The following is a 22,388-nucleotide window of genomic DNA, read 5'->3' as shown; positions in this document are numbered from 1 at the left end:
GCGCGCGCCCGCCGCTACCCCCCCTCGCTCCCGCCCCAGCTCGCGCTGCCCGGGCGGGCGCCGGCCGCTGGCGCCGCTGCTGCTGCCGCCCCCGGGGCGCAAGTCTGCCGCCCGCCGCCCGGGACCCGGCGAGGGGCGGGGGCAACCCCGAGCCCGCTCCCGATCGCCGGCCGCCGTCTCACGCCCCCCCCCCCGGGAAGGTCGCCCCCGTGCCCTCCGCGGAGCTGCCCGGGGAGCCCCGCCGCGACGAGGTGAGCGCTGGGCGGGGGAGAGCGGGGGAGGGAGGGGACGCCCGCCGAGGAATGTGCCGGGCTGGGGGGCGGGGAGCCGGGGTCCCGGCCGGCCGCTGGAGCCGGGTCATGTGCTGTTTGTCCCGCGGAGGCGCAGAGAGGTGCCAGGCCCGGGGCGGCCGTCGGGCGGCCGGCCGGGAGGGAGCACCGCGTCCGCATGGCCGCCCGCGCAGGCCGGGACCGGGGTCGGCGCGGGGATCACCGGCGGGCTGGGGGCAGGTACCCCCGGCCGACCCTCGGCCGCGCCACCCTCTTCCCTGCCCCATGAGCCGCGACGGCCTGACCACGCCGCGTCCCCGTCGTCGTCCCTGCCCTGGGCAGGGTCTCGGGGGTCAGGGCTGCGCTTCCCGGCACGGCCTCTGGGATCTGAGCTCCTCCCTTCCTGTCCTGGGACACACCAGCCCTGTCCCCTTTCCCGTGCCCTGCCCGGGAAGGCTGCGGAGGTGAGGCCCAGCGGTCGGGCGTTTAGTTCTTGGGGCATCCCCGTCTGTCTTGCTGGCCTCCACCCTCCTGCCCGTGGGCGTGGGCTGCTCAGCCTCTCCTCCCAGGGTGTGAGCACTGGAGCACCCACATTCCTGGGCTCCTGCCTGGCACCTTCCCCAGGGCAGTGGAAGCCATAGGGCTGGCCCCAGGCTGGGGCTGGGACCTGCCTGCCTCCTTTTGGGGACACCACAGTGCTTCCTTGTGCCCCAGTAAAGGCACAGGTGTTTTGCAGGGATCCCCCAACAGAGAAACCCTGGGGGTTGGTGAGGATGCAGGATGTCCCCACCCTCTCCTGCCCATTGTCCAGGATCCTGAGGAGGAAGTGCTGGGGGCTGGGTGAGGGGCTTGGGGCCCACAGCCAGGGTGGGCTGGGCTGTACCTGCAGCCCTTGAACTTTGCCCACTGGCAGTTCCTCCCGGTGTGGAGGCTGTGGGCTCCAGGTGGGAGCTGGTTTCTACTTCTTGGCTGGCACTGTGGGGGAATTTCAGGGCAGATTTTATGTCTGGAGTTGTCTTTTATGTCTCTCCTGGGTTCCCACTTTGTGGCGTTGCCCTAGAGCTGCTCTCCCTGTCTAAGATTTCTGTCTTTGCCACCTTCTGTGGCTCCTTTCTTTTGTTCTTTCCTCATTTCGTCGATAGCATGACCTGGATCTTGTTTCCTCTTGTCTTGTTTGTCTCCCTTTCTTGCTGTCTGTGACTTTCTGTCACTCTGCCCCCTCTGCCCCTCCTCCAGCCACTGCCAGTATTTCTGCCTCGGCTTCCTTCTGTCCAGCCTCTCTCTCTCCCCTCTCTCTGGGTGTCCAGTGCACTTGTGAGTGACGAGGAATAAAAATACCGCCGTCTCTGCCCTTGGGTTCACATTGCCTTCAGCCACTCGGGAGGGACCGCCGTCCTCCCCTTTCCTAACCTTGCCCCCTGCCCCTGCCCCTGACCTTGCCCTCCAGCCCTGGAACTCCTACCCATCTCTGGAGCCACAGGTGCCTCCTAACCACTCTTCCCCCACAACCAGGGTTTCCCCCACAGCCCCAGCTGGTGTGGCCAGGCCCCAAAGGTAGGATGGGGCTTCCCCTACGAGGGCCGGTGGCAGCCAGAGCTGATACAGCCCCCCTGGTCTGGGGCCAGGACGCCAGGTAACTGGGGCATGATGGCCCAGGTCCCGGAGAGCTGGGGTATGGCTGGGGAGAGAGGCAGGAACACCGTTGGGAGTCCCTGAGGAGAGTGACATTTGGGAGGAAGGCCAGAGGGCCAGGAGCTAGGTCCTGGTGGGGCCGGGGAGCTGGGGAAGGGGGTGGAGATGCCGGATCCTGGGAGAAGACAAGAGGCGATGTCTGGGTGCCCCCGGCAGGCTCTGACCACTTTTCCTGTCTCTGTCCTTCAGCTGAGGAGGGTGACAGTCTTGGGAAGCATGGCTGGGGCCTCAGTAAAAGTGGCAGTGAGGGTTCGGCCCTTCAACGCCAGGGAGACCAGCCAGGATGCCAAGTGTGTGGTCAGCATGCAGGGCAGCACCACCTGTGAGTGAGTCCCCGGGGTCGGCTGGGCACGGGTGGGGCGGGCGGGCCCACCACGCTGGCCTGCTGGGCCGGACGGGGAGGAGGACTACACTGGGTGTGGAGCAGGTGCCAGTGGAGAGGGCGGGGGCGGGGGCAGGGCCGGGGCAGGCTGGCCTTTCCATGCTGCCAGTCCCCGGTGGTGGGGGGGTGTTGGCCTGGAGCCTTCCATTGCCCAATCGGGGAGGCAGCCCCGGTGAGGGGCGGGTCCTGGGAGCCAAAATTAGCCTTGGTGGCTAGAGGGGGCGGGGAGTATTAAAGGGGAGAGATGAACTAGCACAGAGGTGAGGGGCGGGATGCCTGGACTCCCACACCGGGTCGCGGGGGGAATGGGCGGAGAGGTCCGGAGTACCTGACCTTGGCCTTCCTGCTTTTCCTTCTGCTGCCCTGTCAGCCATCACCAATCCCAAACAGAGTAAGGATGCCCCGAAAAGCTTCACCTTCGACTACTCGTACTGGTCACACACCTCGGTGAGGTTGCTGGGGTGAGAGGAGAGCTCTGTGGCGAGGAATGGGGGGTTAGGTCCCGGGGAGGGGGCCTTACTGGGAGATAGGACCTCCGTGGGGTGCGTTGGCGGTGGGATGGGAGGACTGGAACCCTAGGGTGGCGGCGAGAAGGACCCTTAGGATGTGACTGGGACCAGGATGGGGCAGGAGGATTCCTCGGGGTGGTCAGGTCTGGCAGGAGGCTGCACAGGCTCCCGTTGTGGGCGATTGGAACCATGCGTGGGGTTTGCTCGGGCACGTAGAACCTTTGGGTGGTCAGCGGCAATGGGGGCGAGACTCTCGGGAGCCAGACCCTGAGGACCGAGTCATGTAGGGCTCCTGCTGAGTCTCTGCCCCCACCTCCCTAGGCTGAGGACCCCCAGTTTGCATCTCAGCAGCAGGTGTACCGAGACATTGGAGAAGAGATGTTGCTTCACGCCTTCGAAGGCTACAACGTGTGCATCTTTGCATATGGGCAGACTGGGGCCGGGAAGTCGTACACCATGATGGGGCGGCAGGAGCCAGGGCAGCAAGGGATCGTGCCCCAGGTACACGCCTGCGGCCTGGCGGGGCGGCGGGGGTCGGACAGCTTCCCCTGCCCCCTCTGGACCGTGAAGCCGAGACCTGGGCCTCGGAGGCTGTTCCGATAGGGGATGTGCTGGGGGCGAGGGGTGGGCGGCTATGTGGACTTCCTGGCCCCATGGGGAGGGGTCTTTACCCCCATGGAAGCAGCAGAGCTTCCTGAGAAGAGCCCAGGCCTTGTTGCTGGAGAATCCTGGGTTTGGAGCCCGGTTCTGCCCCTTGCAGCTGTTTTATCTCGCGTCAGACTTCTCTATGAGTACAGTCCCCCTGCAGACAGGTGTACAATGTAGAAAAGGCAGTTGGGGATAACTGGGGGCTGACCGTCATGTCCCCCGCCCCTGCGGCACAGCAGCCTTGTGCGTCTGATGTTGGGGTGTGCTTCCTGCCTCACCGCGTAGTAGTTGGTGACTCTGGGCAGGCGTGAACTTCTCTGAGATGGCTTTCCCATCTGTATGGTGGGAACACCTGCCCCCTCAGGGCCGTGGTGGGGTTTAACAGCAGTTTCTCTGTGTCCCCTTCCAGCTCTGCGAGGACCTCTTCTCTCGTGTTAATAAGAACGAGAGCGCTCAACTCTCCTATTCTGTGGAGGTGAGCTGGGGTCTCGGAGGGGCCCCGGGCAGGGGAGGGGCAGCAGGGACAAGGCTCCCCACAGTCTGAGGACTCAGGCAGCCTTGGGGCTCCCCCGGCCCTTCCTTTCACTCACAGAGGCTTGGGCAGATGATTTCATCTCCCTTCTCTTGAGTGTGTTCACCCCTGCAATGACAGTGACCCCCCGCGCAATGACAGTGACCCCCCTCCGCAATGACAGTGACAACCCCCCCCCCAACCTCAGGCTGTTGGGTCGGCGAGCCTGTGTGTGCTGAGTGCTCAGTACCGCGCCCGGGCGTTCGGAGTGCTGGTGTCCGCTAGACGCCGACAGCCGCGTCCCGTCCCGGGAGCCGGGCGCGGGTGTCCTTCCTGGTTCGCTTACCAGCCCTGCCGCTCACTCGCCTCACTCTGCTCAGGTGAGCTACATGGAGATCTATTGTGAGCGGGTGCGAGACCTCCTGAACCCCAAGAGTCGGGGCTCTCTGCGGGTCCGGGAGCACCCCATCCTGGGCCCCTACGTGCAGGACCTGTCCAAGCTGGCCGTGACCTCCTACGCGGACATTGCTGACCTCATGGACTGTGGAAACAAGGCTCGGTGAGGCCAGCGGCTGGAGCATGGGGAGAGGGAGTCAGGCCAGGCAGGTGAGAGGCCGGGTGCAGTGACCACTCCCTTTCCCCCAGGACGGTGGCCGCCACCAACATGAACGAGACCAGCAGCCGCTCCCACGCTGTCTTCACTATCGTCTTCACGCAGCGCTGCCACGACCAGCTCACTGGGCTGGACTCGGAGAAGGTGGGGTTCCTCCAGCACGGGCTGCCTGCCCCGTTCCCTTGCCGGGCATCCCCCTGATCTGCCCGCCCTGCCCACCGCCCACACCCTGTCATCTCCTGCCCTCCCCTCCACCCCCAGGTCAGCAAAATCAGCTTGGTGGACCTCGCTGGCAGCGAGCGGGCCGATTCCTCCGGGGCCCGGGGCATGCGCCTGAAGGTGAGGGGGCTTAGGAGGGGGCTGATGTTGGTGCTGGGCGCTGCGGGTGGTGCTTCTGGCTGGGGGGAGGCAGAGCGGAACTGGGGAGGGGGCCTCCGTTGCCCACGTTCCTTATCCTTCTCTAGGAAGGTGCAAACATCAATAAGTCCTTGACGACCCTTGGGAAGGTGATCTCGGCCCTGGCGGATCTGGTGAGAAGGCGGCTGGGCAGGGAGCGGCTCTGGGACAGGCCGGGGGGCAGGGGGTGCAGGTGGGCGGCTCATGCTGATGCACTTCCCTCCCCTCCCAAGCAATCGAAGAAGCGGAAGTCGGATTTTATCCCCTACAGGGACTCTGTGCTCACCTGGCTGCTCAAGGAGAATCTGGGTGAGGAGCCCCTCTTCTCGCTCTTTACGCCCCCGCCCCATCCCAGCTTCAATATGTCTGACAGACCCTACGCCACCCCTAGAATCTCAAATCCCACAGTCGTCCCCTACGGGGGACATCATTGACAGATGTCCCAATGCTGAGGAAAGCCACAGCCCTCTCTGACTCCGTGCCCACCGCTGGCTTCGTCCTCCTCCCGCTGATGTGTCCCGAAGATGTCAGAGGTGTCCTTGATCTCACCCCTCCCCCCATCTGACTACCTGCGTCCGTGGGAAAGTTCCATGACTCCTAGCTTCGCCCCATCTCGGATGGTGAACCCGTCAGACCCCTAACCCCGAGACCCAGCCCGCCTGTCCTTAGGCCGGACCAGCCTGAGTTTTGCGTGTCCGTCTTGCAGGTGGGAACTCACGCACGGCCATGATTGCGGCGCTCAGTCCCGCAGACATCAACTATGAGGAGACACTCAGCACCCTCAGGTGGGGCTTGGGCGGGAGTGGGTAGGCCGGGACCTGGCCCGGAGAGCTCGGCGGGAGCGGGGCGGCCGGGACCTGGCCCGGAGCTCGGAGGCGGCAGCTCAGAGCCTGGGCCAGGAGATAGGCCAGGCCTCCGCCGGACCCAGTGTTTACCAGTTTGGGGGAGGGAGGAAGATGGGCCGCTGACCCAGGGGCGTCTGGGCCTCACCCAGCCCGCCCGCCTCTTTCCCCAGGTACGCCGACCGCACCAAGCAGATCCGCTGTAACGCGGTCATCAACGAGGACCCCAATGCACGGCTGATCCGAGAGCTGCAGGAGGAGGTGGCCCGACTGCGGGAGCTGCTGCTGGCCCAGGGGCTGTCGGCCTCGGCTCTGGGAGGTAGGGGTCTGGGGAGGGCCGCTCAGGGACGCCCTCGCGGGGGGCTCAGACCGGAGAGGGTCCGCCGAGCACGGGACTCTTCGTACACCCAGCGGTGTGGGTGCAGATACGCAGAGGGGCCGTCGCAGGCCTTCAGCCATTCCAGAGCCGGGGGGCCAGACTCTCCGGGGGCCTCGAGGACTGCCACAGTGACGAGTGGGGATAGATGGCAAGTCTTGCGTCCGTGGCTTAAGCAGTAAATCAGGTGAGGGAGGTTTCGGGGGCCCTGCCTGTACAGAGGGTCTTGTGGATTGTCAGAGGTTCCAACTGGCTGTAAGCACGATGACAGTCCATGTCACGGACGCCGGGTGGTGCTCTGGTGAGAGGGTGCCTGACCCATGCTAGCCACGTCCTGTGTGGACTCTGCATCCAGTCCCGGGGGCCTTCCCCCCGTGGACAGTCAACACCTGAGGGGCACAGTGGGGCAGGGGGCGGTCTGCTCTTGGGAGGAGCAGGGTAAGGTAGACGTGACGTTCCCCTCCTGCATTTGGAGGGGATGCTCGCAGAAGGGAGGGCAGTAGAGTCTTTCTTACCTAGAAGGCACCCGTGATGCGGGCAGATCGTGGCTCCCTGCAGCTGAGAACTTTCTGATGGTGGGAGTCACCTCACAGCCATGTTAAGTAATGAGCTCTTCGTGCCTGGAGAAGAAAAAGCAGACACCGAGTGCCCATGTGTCAAGGCCACAGTAGTGGAGGGCCCCGCTTGGCTAAGGTTGACCAGATGTCTTTCGGAGTCTGTAGGCATGGGGCCCCACGCACAGCTTCTGTGCATCTCCGATGAGCTCCCTATCTTTTCTGCCTCCTCTGACTTCTTTCTCCCCTCAGGCCTGAAGGCGGACGAGGGGGGTTCCGGAGGTGCCCTGCCAGCTGTATCGTCCCCTCCTGCCCCGGCTTCCCCCTCACATCCCCCTGCACACAACGGCGAGCTGGAGCCATCGTTCTCCCCCAGTGCTGAGCCCCAGATTGGGCCCGAGGAGGCCATGGAGAGGCTGCAGGTAGGTGGGCGGAGCCGGCAAGGTGGGGAGCCGGGGGCTGCTGGGGGCCTAGTTCCCCGAGGCTAGAGTTGAGGAGGAAGGAGGAATCCCGGCGGCAGGATGGCCCCTGTGGCGGGTCCCTGTCCCCAACTGCCTCAAGCCCCACACGTTGTGTGCCCCCAGGAGACGGAAAAGATCATCGCGGAGCTCAATGAGACGTGGGAGGAGAAGCTACGCAAGACTGAGGCCCTGAGGATGGAGAGGTGCGGGGGGCGGGCGGCTGGGGCTCTGGAGGGGGGCACCGGGGAGGGGAGGCTGGGCCCTGCGGGGAAGGAGTTCATGGGCCGCCGTAAGACCATTTGTCTCTCTGCCTCCAGAGAAGCGTTACTGGCCGAGATGGGGGTGGCTGTCCGGGAGGACGGGGGAACTGTGGGCGTCTTCTCTCCAAAGAAGGTGAGTGAGGGTCTGCTGAGGCCCAGGAGACGCTGGAAGGGTTGGTACAGAGGCTCAGGGGGCATGGGGCGAGCCCTAGCGCTGATCTCGGTGTTTGTCCCACACCCGCTACCTCCTGCACGTGGTCCGGCCTCCCTGCCAGCAGCCTGCTGCTGGTCTCATCAGACACCTGTGGCCGGAGCTCTAGGGACCGTGGACGGATGCTGGGATCCCTGCCCGTCCCTGCCCTACGGGAGGCAGGGGATCCAGAGCTGGTTAGAATTTGTGTTCACGGATCGATGTGAGCTCATGTGGAATTCATCTCTGATTCATAAGAAACAGGCTGTAGGGGTTACCCCAGGGGCAAGGGGAGGATGTGGGAGGCTGGGGTGTGGGCTAGGATGGCCGTGTGTGTGCTGCCACTCTACTGTGTCACATTTTGTGCTCTGTGCGTATGTCATGTGCTCAGACGTGCAGTCAGACGTGTGCTCGTGAGAGGGTGACGGGAAGACGATGCTGTAAGGGGACAGGCAGGGATGCAGGCGCTGAGCTCCAGGATGCGAGGGTCCGTGCCACTGGAGACGTGTGGAAACTGGCATCCTGGGGACACAGTTTGGTACGTGGGCCCTGCGGGCCGCATAGGACGTGGGTGACAGGCAACTGCCGGGGTGAACATCACGGCCGTGTCAGCCGAGCAGGGCACCTCTGTCTCTGGCCTGCTGTGGGGTAGATGCCCAGGGAAAGGAAGGAGGCAGGGTGGGTGCAGTCAGCCTCGCTGGAGGCAGGAGGGGCCCTCGGTCTTCACCGGCCAGCTTGGCACAGGGACGGTCTGTAGACCCCCGGTGCAGCGGAGGGTGCCGTGGAGGCCCACTGGAGCACAGCAGGGGTGTCCAGTCCTTCCAGGGAGCTGGCCTTGCCCGTCTGGTCCACAGCCGAAGGCTCGGGATCAGGCCATTACCCATTCCTGATGTGTTCATCCAGGGGTGGTCTGCGCGCAGACAGGCGTGAGCCACGCACACTTGTCCCCACGTCCACGCATGCCGCCTCTCTCTGGACCGGCACTGGGTCCCCGCCCCTCCCCCCACCCCACGCTTCTCCAAGGACAGGATGTCGGCGTCCTGTCTGTACTTTCTCTCTGCGTCTGAACACTCGAGTAGACGGGGGCCACGTTCACCCAGCCTCCTCCCCACGGGCGGTTGTGTTGTCTCACGGTCTTGAACCCTGAAAACCACGTGTCGCTGCGTGGCCTCGTGGGTAGGTTCATCATCTTGAGAACAAAGTCCCCGAAGTGGGGGTTTGGGGTCAAGCAGTCGCCGTGTAAATTTTGGTGTATTTTGTTAAAGTGTCCTCCAGAGATCACAACCGTGCCCCTTTCCGATGCCTGGAGCACCACAGGGGAGCCCATGCTCCCTCACCGCGTTTGGGGTTCTGGGGTTTGCAGGCCACGCTGGTGCAGGAGGTGCGTCAGGGCAGCTCACTGTCGTGCCGCTCAAGTGGCAAGGCGGCACGCGTTTGCCTGTGAAGCGGCGTGCATACAGCAGGAGGGGAGCTGCTAGGCTCTGCCTTGGGGGGGCCATCTCCAGCCTGGAAGGCTCTGGCAGGGATCGGGTCTTGCGGGAAAAGCTAGTTTGTCTCTGAGAGAGCAGAAGGTCTTCCCGGGACTCCCACCGCTGGCCCTGAGGATCTGATTTTCCAACCTAGCTCAGGGCCTCCTTCCTGGGGGCCGTGGGGGATGGACAGGGCCAGACTCTGGGTCCCCTGTCCCCAGCCACGGCCCTGGCATCTCCCTGCTTATCTGCTTGACGTATTAGGCTCCCAGGTACGGTTTCATCTGAACAAAGGGTTCCAGGGCCGAGCAAAGATGGAAAAGCTCTGCCCTAAATCGTGTCTCCTCTCCCAAGGGATAGATCACTTTCTGCTTCCAGGGCCCGTCCGTATCTGCTGTTCCAGAGCAGGCCAGAGGCTGCCGCGAGGGCGTGAGCGTCCTCGAGCCGGGGGGTGGGTGGTGGTAACGGCGGGGTGCCCGGTTAGAGCAGACGCATTGACACGCATCGTATCCACCGTGGACGACGCCGGGGGCTTGCTGTTTGCGGCGCTCCTGGAGAGCCGTGGGCCAGGAGCCTGGCTGTTTTCCCTGCCATCCCAGCACGCTGTGCTCTCCTGCTTTGGGGCTGTCGTCCTGAGCCTGTCTTCCACTGTCCTCGTCCCCCTGGTCCTCAAGGACGAGCTGCCACACTGTCCTCTGATGCCCTGAACTCTGATCTTTACTGCTCTCTGTCATGAGCACTGCCTTAGCGCCCTGGGGACAGGGACGATGAGTGAGGGAGCTGAGGGAGGGCCTGAAAATGTCAGAAACTTCCACGGGGCGTGCATTTCCCACGTGTGTGGGTCCCACCCCACACTGACTGTTTCCCCGGCCGAGGGGCCAGCAGCGTCAGGTTGGGGCTCATGTGTGGGTTCCTGGCACCTCTTGGGATCAGGCAGGTAGAGAGGCCGTAGCAAGTCCTCACAGAGCACGGGCAGGGTGTCTTGTGTTGGCAGTGGAAGGCTCTGGAAGCTCTGTGGAGGAAGTGACGTGTCAGCTTGAGACAGACCTGGAGGGACAGGAAGTGATGATTCTGATAGGTGGGGTCGGGTGGGGCCGGGACAGAGGCTGCTCCCTGTCAGGGAACCTGGGAGCAACTCCGGGGGTGCTCAGGGATGCGGGAGCCTGCTTCTGGAGCGGATATGCCACAGTCCACAAGGCAGGAACACAGAAGGCTAGGGGCGCCCTGGGACGGGGCTGCAATGCATGGGCTGGGGCCCTGACCTGGGGGCTCTGGCCTGGAGGCCAGGGGTACTGCATCTAAAGCAGGCTCGAGTCAGGTGGCCAGGGGTGCCCCTGGAGCCTGCGGAGGGGTGGACAAGGGCCCCACTCAGTTGTGGAGTGTGCAGGCAAGGGGCTGGCCCCCGGCAGGGAGGGCTGAAGGAGGCTGTGGGCGGGAGGGGAGGGAGGGAGACTTCCTGGGGCTGGGCGGTCAGGGCTGTGGGGTTTGTGGAGGGACGAGGCTGGCTGTCCGGGCTGCCCGGAGTGCGTGCCTGGGGAGGACGGGAGTGTCGGCAGAGAGACTGTGGTTGGGAAAGGTGCTTCTGGGGAGGGGGCACGGGCTGGGTGTTGGTGTGGAACAGCGTCCTGCTTGGGCAGCCGGGAGCGCGGGATGGGTCAGGCGGGGAGGCCCCGGGTGAGGCAGCCTGGGCTGGCAGTGGCCGGGGGAGCAGGGACTCTGCTGTGGGCTGCAGGCCTGTTGGTCTCACTCGTACTTGCATCAAACTGATGCGTAGTGCTCTTTGGTCGTAAGAGTCGTCTGTGTCCATAAGAAACTTGCCTGGGGAAGTGTGGTTCCCTCACCCAGAGCCCACTTGCACTCTTCATGAGGGGCGAGAGGCTGAAGGGGTCCAAGGTGGGGCAGGAGGGGATGGGGAGAGCAGAGGCAAGGGCTGGGGGGGTCTTGAGGTCTCTGATGGGGGCACAGGTGGGTCGGCCTGTGCAGAGGACTGGGGGCTGTTGGGGGGCCGGATGGGTGGGGCAGGTCTGTGGACTGTGTGTGTGTGTGTGTGTGTGTGTGTGTGTGCGTGTGTGTGTGGAGGGTGGTGTTTTGTGGGGGTCAGGGTGGGAGAGCCCCCGAGGTGGGGCACAGCAGGCAAGCAGGGCCTGATCCCTTTCCTCCACCCTCAGACCCCCCACCTGGTGAACCTGAATGAGGACCCTCTCATGTCTGAGTGTTTGCTCTACCACATCAAAGACGGCATCACCAGGTAGCGCGTCCCCGTCACGCCCACGTCAGTGACTCCCTTTTCCGGTGACCTTGCCGGAGATACTCCAGAGCTCCAGGACGGCCTCCCACCAGGCTGAGCTCGCCTTCCAGGCTTCCTGAGAAGTTGTGAGCCCGGTTGCACAGTGGCCATCCCCTCTGTCGTCACTTTGGGATGGCTGAGCCACTCCCGGGGCCTGGCTTGGAGGGCGCGCTCCCTGATTTATGGGGTGGGAGAGCAGGCGGGAAACTCGGACCACCACATTCTTGGCCCTTGGCCTCCCTTGGTGCTATGAAGCCCCAGCTTCATAGCTGGGGAGCCAGTGCCGGCAGGGCAGGGGGCTTTGGTGGCAAAGGCCAACGATCCCCTGGGGCCCGGGGCCTCCGAGGTCATGTCCCGGAGCCAAAGGGGTGGGGGTGCCCCTTCTCCCACCAGAAGCATGACAGCTGTCCTGGGTGATGACCCTGGACAGGGAGTGAGCCCTCAGGATGGTCAGCCCTTGGAATGGGAGGGACCCCGTGCGCTCCAGGCTTCCTCTCCCCTTGTGTAAGATGGTGAGTCGGACACAGACTCCTGAGTCGGGCAGGTTGGGGGTCAGACCCCAGTATCACTGCTGCAGGGCTATGTGACCTTGGGCCTCTGCTTCCCGACCTGTGAAGCGGGAATGCCAGAGTGGCCGACGGAGTTGGGTGAACTTGCGTTCCAAAGGGGCATGGCGAACGTCTGGCCCGCGGTCAGAAAACGTCAGCCGTTGCTTCCCCAGGGTCGGCCAGGTGGACGTGGACATCAAGCTGACCGGGCAGTTCATCCGGGAGCAGCACTGTGTGTTCCAGAGCAGCCCTCAGCCGGACGGAGAAGGTAATGTTGGTGCGGGGAGAGCGGCGCGTCTGCTGCACGCGGTCCTGTCCCACACTGGATACAGACTCCAGGGTGGGTCTGCAGCCTGGGAGTGCGGCTGTGTGACAGGGGCCGTGTGCCTGTTCTCGGCAGGGCTTCGAGCTCAGGTGAAGCTCTGGTTGTGGGCACTGGCCCCAGGAAGGCGGTCTCTGCGGGGGCCAGGGGGCGGCGTCGTCCCCCAGAGCTCCATGCCGTGTGTGGGGGTGAGCTTTGGTGAGGAGGACCTCCTGGCCTCTTCTAGTTTTTTAGCCTCAAATAGTGCCCTGGTTACCTCCCAAGAAAAGTTGTATTTGTTTTGGTGGGAATCTGAGTTGATCTGTGCAAAAGCCACTTCTGTCCAGGCCACAGAGCCTCGGGCCTGCGTATCCCTTTGGCCCTAAGACTCAGAGATTTCTAGCCCTAACCTGGTCATAGCAGCGAAGGCGTTTAGGAATCACGAGACCTACGGGTGAAGGCAGTAACGATACTCATGCAGTTTGGAGTGATTTTTGGTTTTTCTGTTTAACGGTTTAGTTTTGAGAGAGCGCGCGTCTGCACACGTGCATGAGTTGGGGGGGGCAGAGGGCAAGGGCCTCAAGCAGGCTCCGCGCCGAGCGTGGGGGCCGACGTGCAGCTCGAGCCTGTGACCCTGAGATCCTGACCTGAACAGAAATAGAGAGTCCTGCGCTCAGCCAGCTGCTCCACCTGGCAGCCCAGGCTGTGTGCTGAGATCACCGTCTTGTCCTGGTTCAGTGACTGTTTTAAGAAATGGAATGATTTAGGTTTACTCTGGCCCCCATGGACTCAAGCCCCGGGAAGTGCGCAGGGCAGGGAGGCAGGACGCCCAACAGGGGAGCACTCCCTTGGCTGAGCCTTGGTGGGGGCCCCTGAGGCTGAAGGAAGGGACGGGGAGATGGGGCGCCTGTGGTCGGCGCACTCGTGAGATCAAGAAGGGCTCCATATAGGGCTGGTAGCTGAGGGGGACCCGTGCCCATTGGGCCTCAGCAGGGCTTGGGGGCGGCAGCTGAACGCAGTGGGCTGCAAGCTCACATCAGGATGGCCCTGAGGGCTTCTGCCGAGTTCCTGTTCTGGGGTCACCTCAAGCCACGTGCTAGGTGGTAGCCCAGACCACACAGGGCATGCGGAGCGAGTGCGGAGTGTGTCTGGGGAGATGGGAGGCGGGCCTGGCCTGGTGGCTCAGCTGCGAGAACAGCTGCTGATTTTGGGAACCAGGGGGTGCGGGGGGGTATCATGGTTTGGTTGCATGCAGTGGACAAGAGACGGGAGCCAGGCAGAGTGGACTGGGCGGCCCAGTGGGACGGTGGCCAGGGAAGAATAGTGACCATCCAGCTTGTGCTGCTGCCCCCGGCCGTGGGGACTCAGGCTTGTGGGGGGTGGGGCACTTGTCAGAGTGCTACCAGAACCGGATCACATGCACCGTGGCCAGCTCGGGTGCACAGGCGGCTGTGGGCTCGTGGATGCAGACGGGGCCTCCCTGGCCCAGTAGGAGCAAAGCTGTCTCCTGCTGCCTCCCTGTGCCGCCAGACTGTCTGCTGGTGGACTTGCTGTCTGTCTGACCAGCCGTGGGAACCCTGTGAGCGCTGGGTACCTCCAGGGTATTTCTAGGACCTAAACTAGCACTTGGCACATGGTGGGGGGCAAAGCGCTTGTAGAGTGAGTGAATGAATTGGGGGCGTGAGGGGACAGACCGGTACCCCCACGGCCACTCCTGCCCTGTCCTCTGCCACCACCTTCCTCCTCGAGGTGACGAGGTGACGGATGTGGGTCTGGCTCCAAGCTTGTGCCCCGAGGTTGCCCCTTCCCGACAGGAGCCCTCCTCTGCCCTGAGCTGCCCGCTCTGCTTGGCTTCTTCTCCCCTGGCCTCGAGGCCCAGTTATCCTGCTTGCTTTACTGCCCACGGCCCACGAAGGAACTCAGGCTCACGTGGCGCTTGCTTTGCACCTTTCAAGGACCCTGTAAGGAAGGACTTGCTCGTCCAGGCTGATAGACGCCTCGCAGGTCGGTCAGCCTGCCCGTGGGCCTCTGCTCAGGCTGCGGAGGCTCTGAGGTAGGGCGCTGCGCCTGGAGGACGGCGAGCTGCCTGGTCTCCGCGTCCCAGCGAGTGGCAGGCTCCAGGGCGGGTGCGGCCCAAGGCACGCCTCCATAGACATCTGAGCCGGCTTGGTTCTGTCTTGTCTGCGGACACAGTGCTCTGCTGGCTGCCGCTTGGGGAGGGCAGGCAGGGGGCTGTCCGGAAGGTGCGGCAGACAGCAGTGTGCTGGGGGCTGCGGCAGGAGCCCAGGCTGGGCCAGGGAGAGCGTTTGTGGGAAAGGAAGGAGTGTGCATCTTGAGGGACAGAAGTCACAGGCTTCCAGCTGCTGGACACCGGAGACCCAGCCCTCGGAGAGTGACTGCTTTGCGGAGCCCCTGTTGGGGAGGATGGGTGGGGGGCACCAGGGATCCCCTGCACAGGCTTCTGAATTGTAGCTGGGGCTCTAACCCTCCTTCTGCTCTTCCTTTCCTGTGCTGCCTGCCACCAGAGGGGCCGTGGCACCCCTGCCAGGTACTGGGGGTGGGCCTGGGGGTGCATGCCTGTGTTTTGAGGGTCCTGCAAGATGGGCATCTGTAACCATCACCCCTCTTCTCCAGGGTCTAATGGCCCCCTTTCCTCTCTCCCTCTGGCAGTGGTGGTCACCCTGGAACCTTGTGAAGGAGCTGAGACCTATGTCAATGGGAGACTGGTGACCGAGCCCCTGGTGTTGAAGTCAGGTAGGGGAAGGGGTGCCGGACCCAGAAACAAGCAGAAGACAGCAGGGGGATGGGAAGGAGGAAAGGGCCAAGAAGTAGCAGGGAGGGACCCCGCTCTCGTTATCTCTTGTGGCTCTGGAGAAGCAGGACGAGGGTGCCAGGGTCCCTTGATTCCCTTTGGCCATCAGGGACGAGAATCAGCAGGGGACTGACTGCCCTCCGACTTGGGGTGGTGGGAGAGATGGCGTCAGGGCTCCTGGGCTTGTGGGCAGGGCCCTGGACCCTGTGGGCATCGGGATGGGTTTGCTGCTGTAGGGGAGCAACACCACCTTTCTGTGCTCCCCTCTGCAGGGAATAGGATTGTGATGGGCAAGAACCACGTTTTCCGCTTCAATCACCCGGAGCAGGCACGGTTGGAGCGGGAGCGAGGAGTGCCCCCGCCCCCCGGGCCGCCCTCCGAGCCCGTGGACTGGAACTTCGCCCAGAAAGAACTGTTGGAGCAGCAGGGCATTGACATCAAGCTGGAGATGGAGAAGAGGTACGGGGAGAGCGTGCACTGCGTCGCCGTCCTCCCTACTGTGGCGGCGCCAGAGCCCCAAGCAGTTCCTCCTCCTCCTCTGCCCAACTGCAGGCTGCAGGACCTGGAGAACCAGTACCGGAAGGAGAAGGAGGAGGCTGATCTTCTGCTGGAGCAGCAGCGACTGGTGAGGGCTGGGCAGGGCATGGGGGTGTGGGTTGGGGTGCCTGTGCAGAGGAGAAGGGGTAGGGGGCGCATGCGCAGCGGGACCGGAAGGGGGCACAGGGAGTGCGTATGCAGAGTGACAGGAGTGGGGGCCAAAAGGGGCGGGACATACGCGCGGAGGGACGGGCTTGGGGGGCGGGGCATGGGAAGACACAGAGGGTGGGGGGCATGCAGTGGTGTGGTGCGGACAGTGGGGCACAGGGGGCGCACACAGAGCGCGGGGCCTGTAGAGGCGGGAGATGGGCCGGCGGTGCTTCAGCCCGACTCTGCTTCTCATTCATGCTGAGCCGGAGTAGGGAGCGGGCATGGCATGGCGTGGAGGGGTGGCCGAGGTGTTCAGGAGGAGACAGGACAGGACGGTGACTGGGTGCAGGGAGTCCGCCAACTGGAGTAGGGCTTCCTGGAATAGATCTGTCTGATCTTTACTGAATCCAAGTACCGCCTGTGCCGTCATTGACAAGATAGTGGTTTCAGCAGGCTCACCCTTGAATGTGTGATCTGGTCCTGAGCGCTGATTGCCGCTGGCCTCGCAGACTCGGTGTAACCCCTGCTCCCGCTTGCGGATGGCGCTGTGCCAGGTGCTGTCCATGCGTCTGGCATCCTTAAAGCCTCAGCGAGTGTCTTCGAGGGAGGCTTGTTCCTTCCCTCATATAGCCGAGCAGGGAGGAAGCACGTGGTGCAGCAGAGCAGGGGCCAAGCGTGGTGCACCTGAGCATCAGCCAAGCAGGGGTGAACCGTAGGGTACAGCCGGGCAGGGGTGAAGCAGGGGAGGGGGTGAAGCAGGAGGTGCAGTGGAGCAGGGGAGAAGCGCGGTGCAGTGGAGCAGGGGTGACGTGGGGGCTAAAGCAGGCAGTGCAGCGGAACAGGGCTGAAACGGGGGGTGAAGCAGGAGGTCCAGCGGAACAGGGGAGAAGCGCAGCGCGGGGTGCAGTCGGCGTGGCTCTGGCGCCCCGGGCCGCCCTCCCCGCCCGCCCTCACTGTCCCGTCCTTCCCGCGCAGTATGCTGACTCTGACAGTGGCGACGACTCAGACAAACGCTCGTGCGAGGAGAGCTGGCGTCTCATCTCCTCGCTGCGGGAGCAGCTGCCCCCGACCACCGTGCAGACCATCGTCAAGCGCTGCGGCCTGCCCAGCAGCGGCAAGCGCCGGGCCCCGCGCCGGGTCTACCAGATCCCGCAGCGCCGGCGGCTGCAGGGCAAGGACCCGCGCTGGGCCACCATGGCCGACCTGAAGATGCAGGCGGTGAAGGAGATCTGCTATGAGGTGGCCCTGGCCGACTTCCGCCACGGGCGCGCCGAGATCGAGGCCCTGGCCGCGCTCAAGATGCGGGAGCTGTGCCGCACCTACGGCAAGCCCGAGGGCCCCGGGGAGGCCTGGAGGGCCGTGGCCCGCGATGTCTGGGACACGGTGGGCGAGGAGGAGGCCGGTGGCGGCGGTGGCGGCGAGGAGGGCGCGCGCGGGGCAGAGGTGGAGGACCTGCGCGCGCACATCGACAAGCTCACGGGCATCCTGCAGGAGGTGAAGCTGCAGAACAGCAGCAAGGACCGCGAGCTGCAGGCGCTGCGGGACCGCATGCTGCGCATGGAGCGCGTCATCCCGCTGACCCAGGTGCGAGGCCCGGTCGCGCGCGCCTCCCCACCCTCCTTCCGCGCCTCCCCTGCCTCCTTCCGCGCCTCCCCTGCTTCCCGGGAGGGCTTTGCATCCGGCCCCAGGGCGCGCATCCAAGATGCGGATCCCCGAGCTGCACCCACCCTCCGTGCCTTGGGGGACGACTCTGCATCTGTAACGGGTTTCCGGGGGGCTCTGAGGTACCCGAGCTTGAGAAGCCCCGTAGGAAGCACACAGTCCTTAAGTTGCCGCTGGGCGCGCGCATGCACCCCAGGAACCCGCCCCTGTCCCGCGGGGCCGGGTGGCAGGTGGCTGCGGGAGCTGTCTGGCTGGGCAGTCCTCCCGCACTCCTCCTCTAACCCCGGACAACAGCCCTCGAGGGGCGCCTGGTCACCCAGCCCTGGCGTGCGCGGAGTCACTGAACAAGTGTTCAGGGAGTGCGGGGCTGGCCGTGTGGGGGTTGCTTGGTGCGGTGTTCCCGCGTGCCCTCCGGGACGTATGATCGGCGGTCACTTGCCGGCTCCGGGTCACTGAGGCTTACTTGCTCCTGCCATTTCTTCCTTGCTGGACCTGGATCTCTCTGGGCACCTGCCGCCCGCAGGCCTTCCAGAGCCTAGAGTGCCTCCCCCCCCAAGCCCCCCAGGTGTTTGCTGCCATGACAGCCTCCCACTGGCCCCCGGTGGCAGTCACCTTCACCCTGGCTCCTGTCCCCTTCCCTGCTCTGCCCTTCACCTGAATGTACATTTGTACACTTTTTTCCCTTTAAGATTATTTAAAGATTTTATTTATTTATTTGACAGAACGAGAGAGGGAACACAAGCAGGGGGAGTGGGAGAGGGAGAAGCAGGCTTCCCGCTAAAGAGGGAGCTTGATGGGGGCTCGGTTTCAGGACCCCAGGATCATGACAGAGCGGAAGGCAGACGCTTAAGGACTGGGCCACCCAGGCGCCCCTGAGATTATTTATTTGAGAGAGAGCATGAGTGCCAGGAGGAGCAGAGGGAGAGGGAGAAGCAGAATCCCCCCTCTACACCCTCACTGATCAGGGAGCCTGATGCGGGCTCAATCCCAGGATCTTGAGATGATCTGAGCTGAACGCAGACGCTTAACTGAGCCACCCAGGTGCCTCCAAATGTACACGTTTCTACAAAGCACGTGGGGTCCTACGTTACAGATGCTCTTGGGAAACGTGGATAACATATGTTAAGAGCATGGGTATGCCCTTCTGTTGACCTTTTCTTGGACGTGGGGAATATTATCGCACTGTGGAGCTTTCTCATTCACTGGTCCATTGCTTCTTTCCCCTTCGGTGCTGCCCTCTCCATCCCTGGGGCATGGTACTTACTCAGCGGGATTTTTGGGGTGCCTGCTCTGCAGGGGACCCCCGAGCTACGTGCTTTATGGGGTTAGCAGTTAATCCTTCCACCAGCCCTGTGCAGCAGGTCCTGTGCCCTGGCACACGAGGATTGAGGAGGGGGGCACGGGAGGTTACTGGCCAGGGCACAGACCACAGCGACAGGAAGTGGCCGCCAGGATCAGCTGAGACCACTGTCCCAGCGCCCTTGTCTCCAAGCCCCTCTGGGACCCCTGCCCTTCGCGGCTCAGCGCTCGGCTCTCCTCACGGCCCTTCTCTGTTGCCCTCTCCCCACTGCAGGATAATGACGATGAGAACGAAGAGGCCCGGGAAGCAGCCTGGGCCGCGCACCCGGGGACAGAGGCAGCAGAGGAGGAAGCCCCCAGCGAGCGCGCGCCCCTGGCCCCAGCGCGGCCCCCGTCGCCGCCCCTGTCCAGCTGGGAGAGGGTGTCACGGCTCATGGAGGAGGACCCGGCCTTCCGCCGGGGTCGCCTGCGCTGGCTCAAGCAGGAGCAGTTGCGGCTGCAGGGACTGCAGGGTGCGGGGGGCCGGGGCGGGGGGCTGCGCCGGCCCCCCGCCCGCTTTGTGCCCCCTCATGACTGCAAGCTGCGCTTCCCCTTCAAGAGCAACCCCCAGCACCGGGAATCGTGGCCGGGGGCGGCGGCTGGGGAGGCCCCCGCGCCGCCCCAACCCCCTGAGGAGGTTGCACCCCCTCTAGCTGCCCCTGCGCGCCGGCCTCCGAGTCCCCGGAGGTCCCACCGGCCCCGCAGGAACTCCCTGGACGGAGGCGGCCGGTCCCGGGGAGGCGGGTCCGCGCAGCCGGAACCACAGCACTTCCAGCCCAAAAAGCACAACTATTACCCCCAGCAGCCCCAACCTTACCCGGCGCAGCGGCCCCCGGGGCCCCGCTACCCTCCCTACACCACCCCCCCGCGCATGAGGCGCCAGCGCTCAGCCCCTGACCTCAAAGAGAGCAGCGCAGCCGTGTGAGCCCGGCCCGGCAGGGCTGAGGGAGTAGGGGGGAGCCGAGCGGGGGGGGGGGGGGTGAGGAGCCGCGGCCGCCCCAGGAGCCCAGCGCAGGGAGGCGACAGGTGGGCGAGAAGGTCCGAGTAGGTGCTGGACGGTGTGGGAGAGGCTGGGCGGGAGGCTGGAGAGAGGAAGCTTACACGGAGTTGCCAGGAGCAAACCAAAGTGAAGGAAGAGGATGGGCGCTGCCTCGGGGCGCCCCTCGCGCGTGTGTGTGTGTGTGGGGGGGCGGTCCCACAAATGCTGCTAGGGGTGGGGTGGGGGGCTGGGTGCTGCGTAGCCAGGGTTTTGACTTTCTTTTCAAGCGGGGCAAAGGGAAGAGGACCTAGGGTGAGGCATGTCCTCTTCAGGGCCCCTGTCTGTCTGTCTTGTCTGTGGTGGGCTTCTGTTTCCAGGGAGGTGGGGCATGGATGGCAAGTCATTACCCTCCCCTTCCAGGCCTCCTGCTATATTTGGGGGACCTGTCTGGGTTCTGGTTTGGCTGGGGTCCTGGGAGGATGTGGGGCGTTCAATAAAGGTAGCAAACGCAGGGAGCTCGTTGCTGGTGGTGGTTCGGGTTGGGTTTTCACGGAGGTGTAGAGGGTCTAAGTGAAATGCACATGTCCTAAGCGTGCGGTCCAGTGAGTTTTTACAGAGGCATGCACCCTCACCTTCACCACCCAGATCAAGATTCAGGACCGCTGTGTCTTGGTCTTGAATGTTGCCCGTTATTTCCCTTGGTTTCAGCTTACCCAATGCTCCGCCTCTACCCCAAGCACCGCCCTCCGTCCTGGACAGAGGAGAGAGGGAGGGATGAGGGGAGGCTGCGGGAAATGCATGCATCCATGCCCCACCAGCTGTTCCAGCAGTGCTTGGAGGATCTGGGGGCCACGTGGGGTCCAAGACCACACAGTCAGCTCACTGCTGGGACGGTCTCCCAGCAGCTGAGATTCTGATGGCTCTTGAATGTGAACGAGTTAGTCAAGTTTCCTGCACCTGATTATTTGCATCTTTTTCGTGTCCCTGCTTTTCGGCTGGGTGTGTTCAGCCTTCCAGATAGTATATTGTCTTAATACTGTCCAGGAAGCATCAGTATATTGTCTTAATACTGTCCAGGAAGGATGCTTCGGGCTTGCTTTAAGGATCTGACTTGGGGGGAAAGGAGCACACAGCATGGGAAAGGCTTTGGAGGTTACATTGTATCCCTGGCCTGCGGCACCTTGCAGAACTCTGGAATCCCCATGCATCCGTCCTGTTCTCAGGGAAACACTTCCACCCTGTGAAAAAGAGAGCTGTTTGCCCACAGCAGCCAAAACCACAGAATTATCCCAACTGCAGACGAACCACCGCTCTGGGCGAGGGCATGGTATATTTACTCTTGGTTTCCACACCCCGACGCTGGCTACCTTTCTTCTGGCAGCTGTGACTGCCAGGTCTTCAGTGACCCACGACCTGGAATGTAATGGATAGGTTGGCGACAGTGTTTACTTGAGCAGTTTATCATCTGGTCCAGGAGATAGAATGTGAGCAGGAAAATGATGGAATACAGGCTCCGGGCGGGTTGGAGCGTGCCGCAGGGTGGTACGGACACATACAGCCGTGCCTGGCATGGGAGGGCTCACTACTCTTTTTTTAAATTTACTTATTTGTTTTAGGGGGAGGGAGAGCACAGGCGGAGGGAGGGGCAGAGGGAGAGAGAGAATCTTAAGCTGACTCCACGCTGAACACAGAGGTGAGAGTGGGGCTCAGTCTCGTGGCCCGAGATCATGACCTGAGCCGGAATCAAGAGTCGGCCACAAAACCGACAGAACCACCCAAGCACCCTCATTATTTTATTTTATTTATTATTTTATTATTTTTTAAAAAGAGTTTGTTTATTTGAGAGAGAGAGAGACAGTGCAAGTATGAGCTGGGGAGGGGAGGAGGGACAAGCAGGCTCCCCGCTGAGCGGAGCCTGCTGACTGGGGTCTCAAGCCCAGGACCTGAGCCAAAGGCAGATGCTTAACCCAGTGAGCCACCCAGGCACCCTGAGCTCACTATTTTAAAAATACAGTTGGGTTGTTTTCCCCGGAAGACTACCCTATGTAAATGTGTTTTATCCGCTTCGTCCTTCCAGATCAGTGTTTTAAAATGTGATGAGCTTTAGGCTTAGAGAAGTGCCCACGGGTCCTCCCTGCTGCACGTGCCTGCACTCCATGTGCCCGCACTCCACGTGCATGCCATCCTTAAGGCCCTATAAAGTTGATCCGTTTAGTGTCCATTTTTCAGATGGGAAGACTGAGGTCTAAATAGATTAATGGGTTTCCTGAGGTCCTACAGTTCTTAAGGAACAAAGTTAGGGCTTCAACCCTGATGACTTGACTCCACGCCTCCTGGACGTCACATGTCACCTTTCCTTCCAGAAGCCACCATGACCTCCCACTTCAGGGGTCTCACGTATTTCCTGAGTCTGCCTCCCACTTCTGGCCTTCGCCAAAGCCGCTCCTGAAGAGACGGGAGCTGCTATCTGTGGGCCTGCCCCGGGATCATGGGCAGAGGCCGCCCAGTCTGCCAGCTTTCTTGCCTGCTCAGTGTGGACATTTCTTCACTTTCACCCTTGGTTTCCTTGGAAATGCCATTTACTTGTCTCTGTGTTCCTCCT

The 22,388-nt window shown here is 63.2% G+C and overlaps 1 protein-coding gene across 2 annotated transcripts; it reads left to right on the top strand.

Annotated features, from left to right (window-relative positions):
* Positions 1-147: 147 nt before the first annotated feature.
* Positions 148-20,301, top strand: KIF1C (kinesin family member 1C). 2 transcript variants are annotated; one of them, XM_032320889.1, is made up of 23 exons: positions 148-251; positions 1,782-1,902; positions 2,151-2,283; positions 2,714-2,790; positions 3,174-3,353; positions 3,910-3,975; positions 4,392-4,570; positions 4,657-4,768; positions 4,886-4,963; positions 5,089-5,154; positions 5,254-5,329; positions 5,727-5,805; positions 6,036-6,181; positions 7,045-7,214; positions 7,377-7,456; positions 7,571-7,646; positions 11,341-11,420; positions 12,181-12,275; positions 14,979-15,062; positions 15,393-15,579; positions 15,673-15,745; positions 16,783-17,391; positions 19,043-20,301. In XM_032320889.1, exons 3-23 carry the CDS (start codon positions 2,178-2,180, stop codon positions 19,730-19,732), a joined length of 3,309 nt encoding a protein of 1,102 aa, XP_032176780.1. In that variant the 5' UTR covers positions 148-251; positions 1,782-1,902; positions 2,151-2,177; the 3' UTR covers positions 19,733-20,301. The 2 variants fall into 2 exon arrangements, with proteins under 2 accessions (XP_032176780.1, XP_032176781.1); XM_032320890.1 differs by lacking the exon at positions 1,782-1,902 and having other exon boundaries at positions 159-251.
* The last annotated feature ends 2,087 nt before the right edge of the window (positions 20,302-22,388 follow it).

The sequence above is a fragment of the Mustela erminea genome, chromosome 18 (genome assembly GCF_009829155.1).
Source record: "Mustela erminea isolate mMusErm1 chromosome 18, mMusErm1.Pri, whole genome shotgun sequence".
In the NCBI taxonomy this organism is placed as follows: domain Eukaryota; kingdom Metazoa; phylum Chordata; class Mammalia; order Carnivora; family Mustelidae; genus Mustela; species Mustela erminea.
Note: the sequence above shows the minus strand (reverse complement) of the source record. Positions and strands in the feature narration are given on the sequence as shown.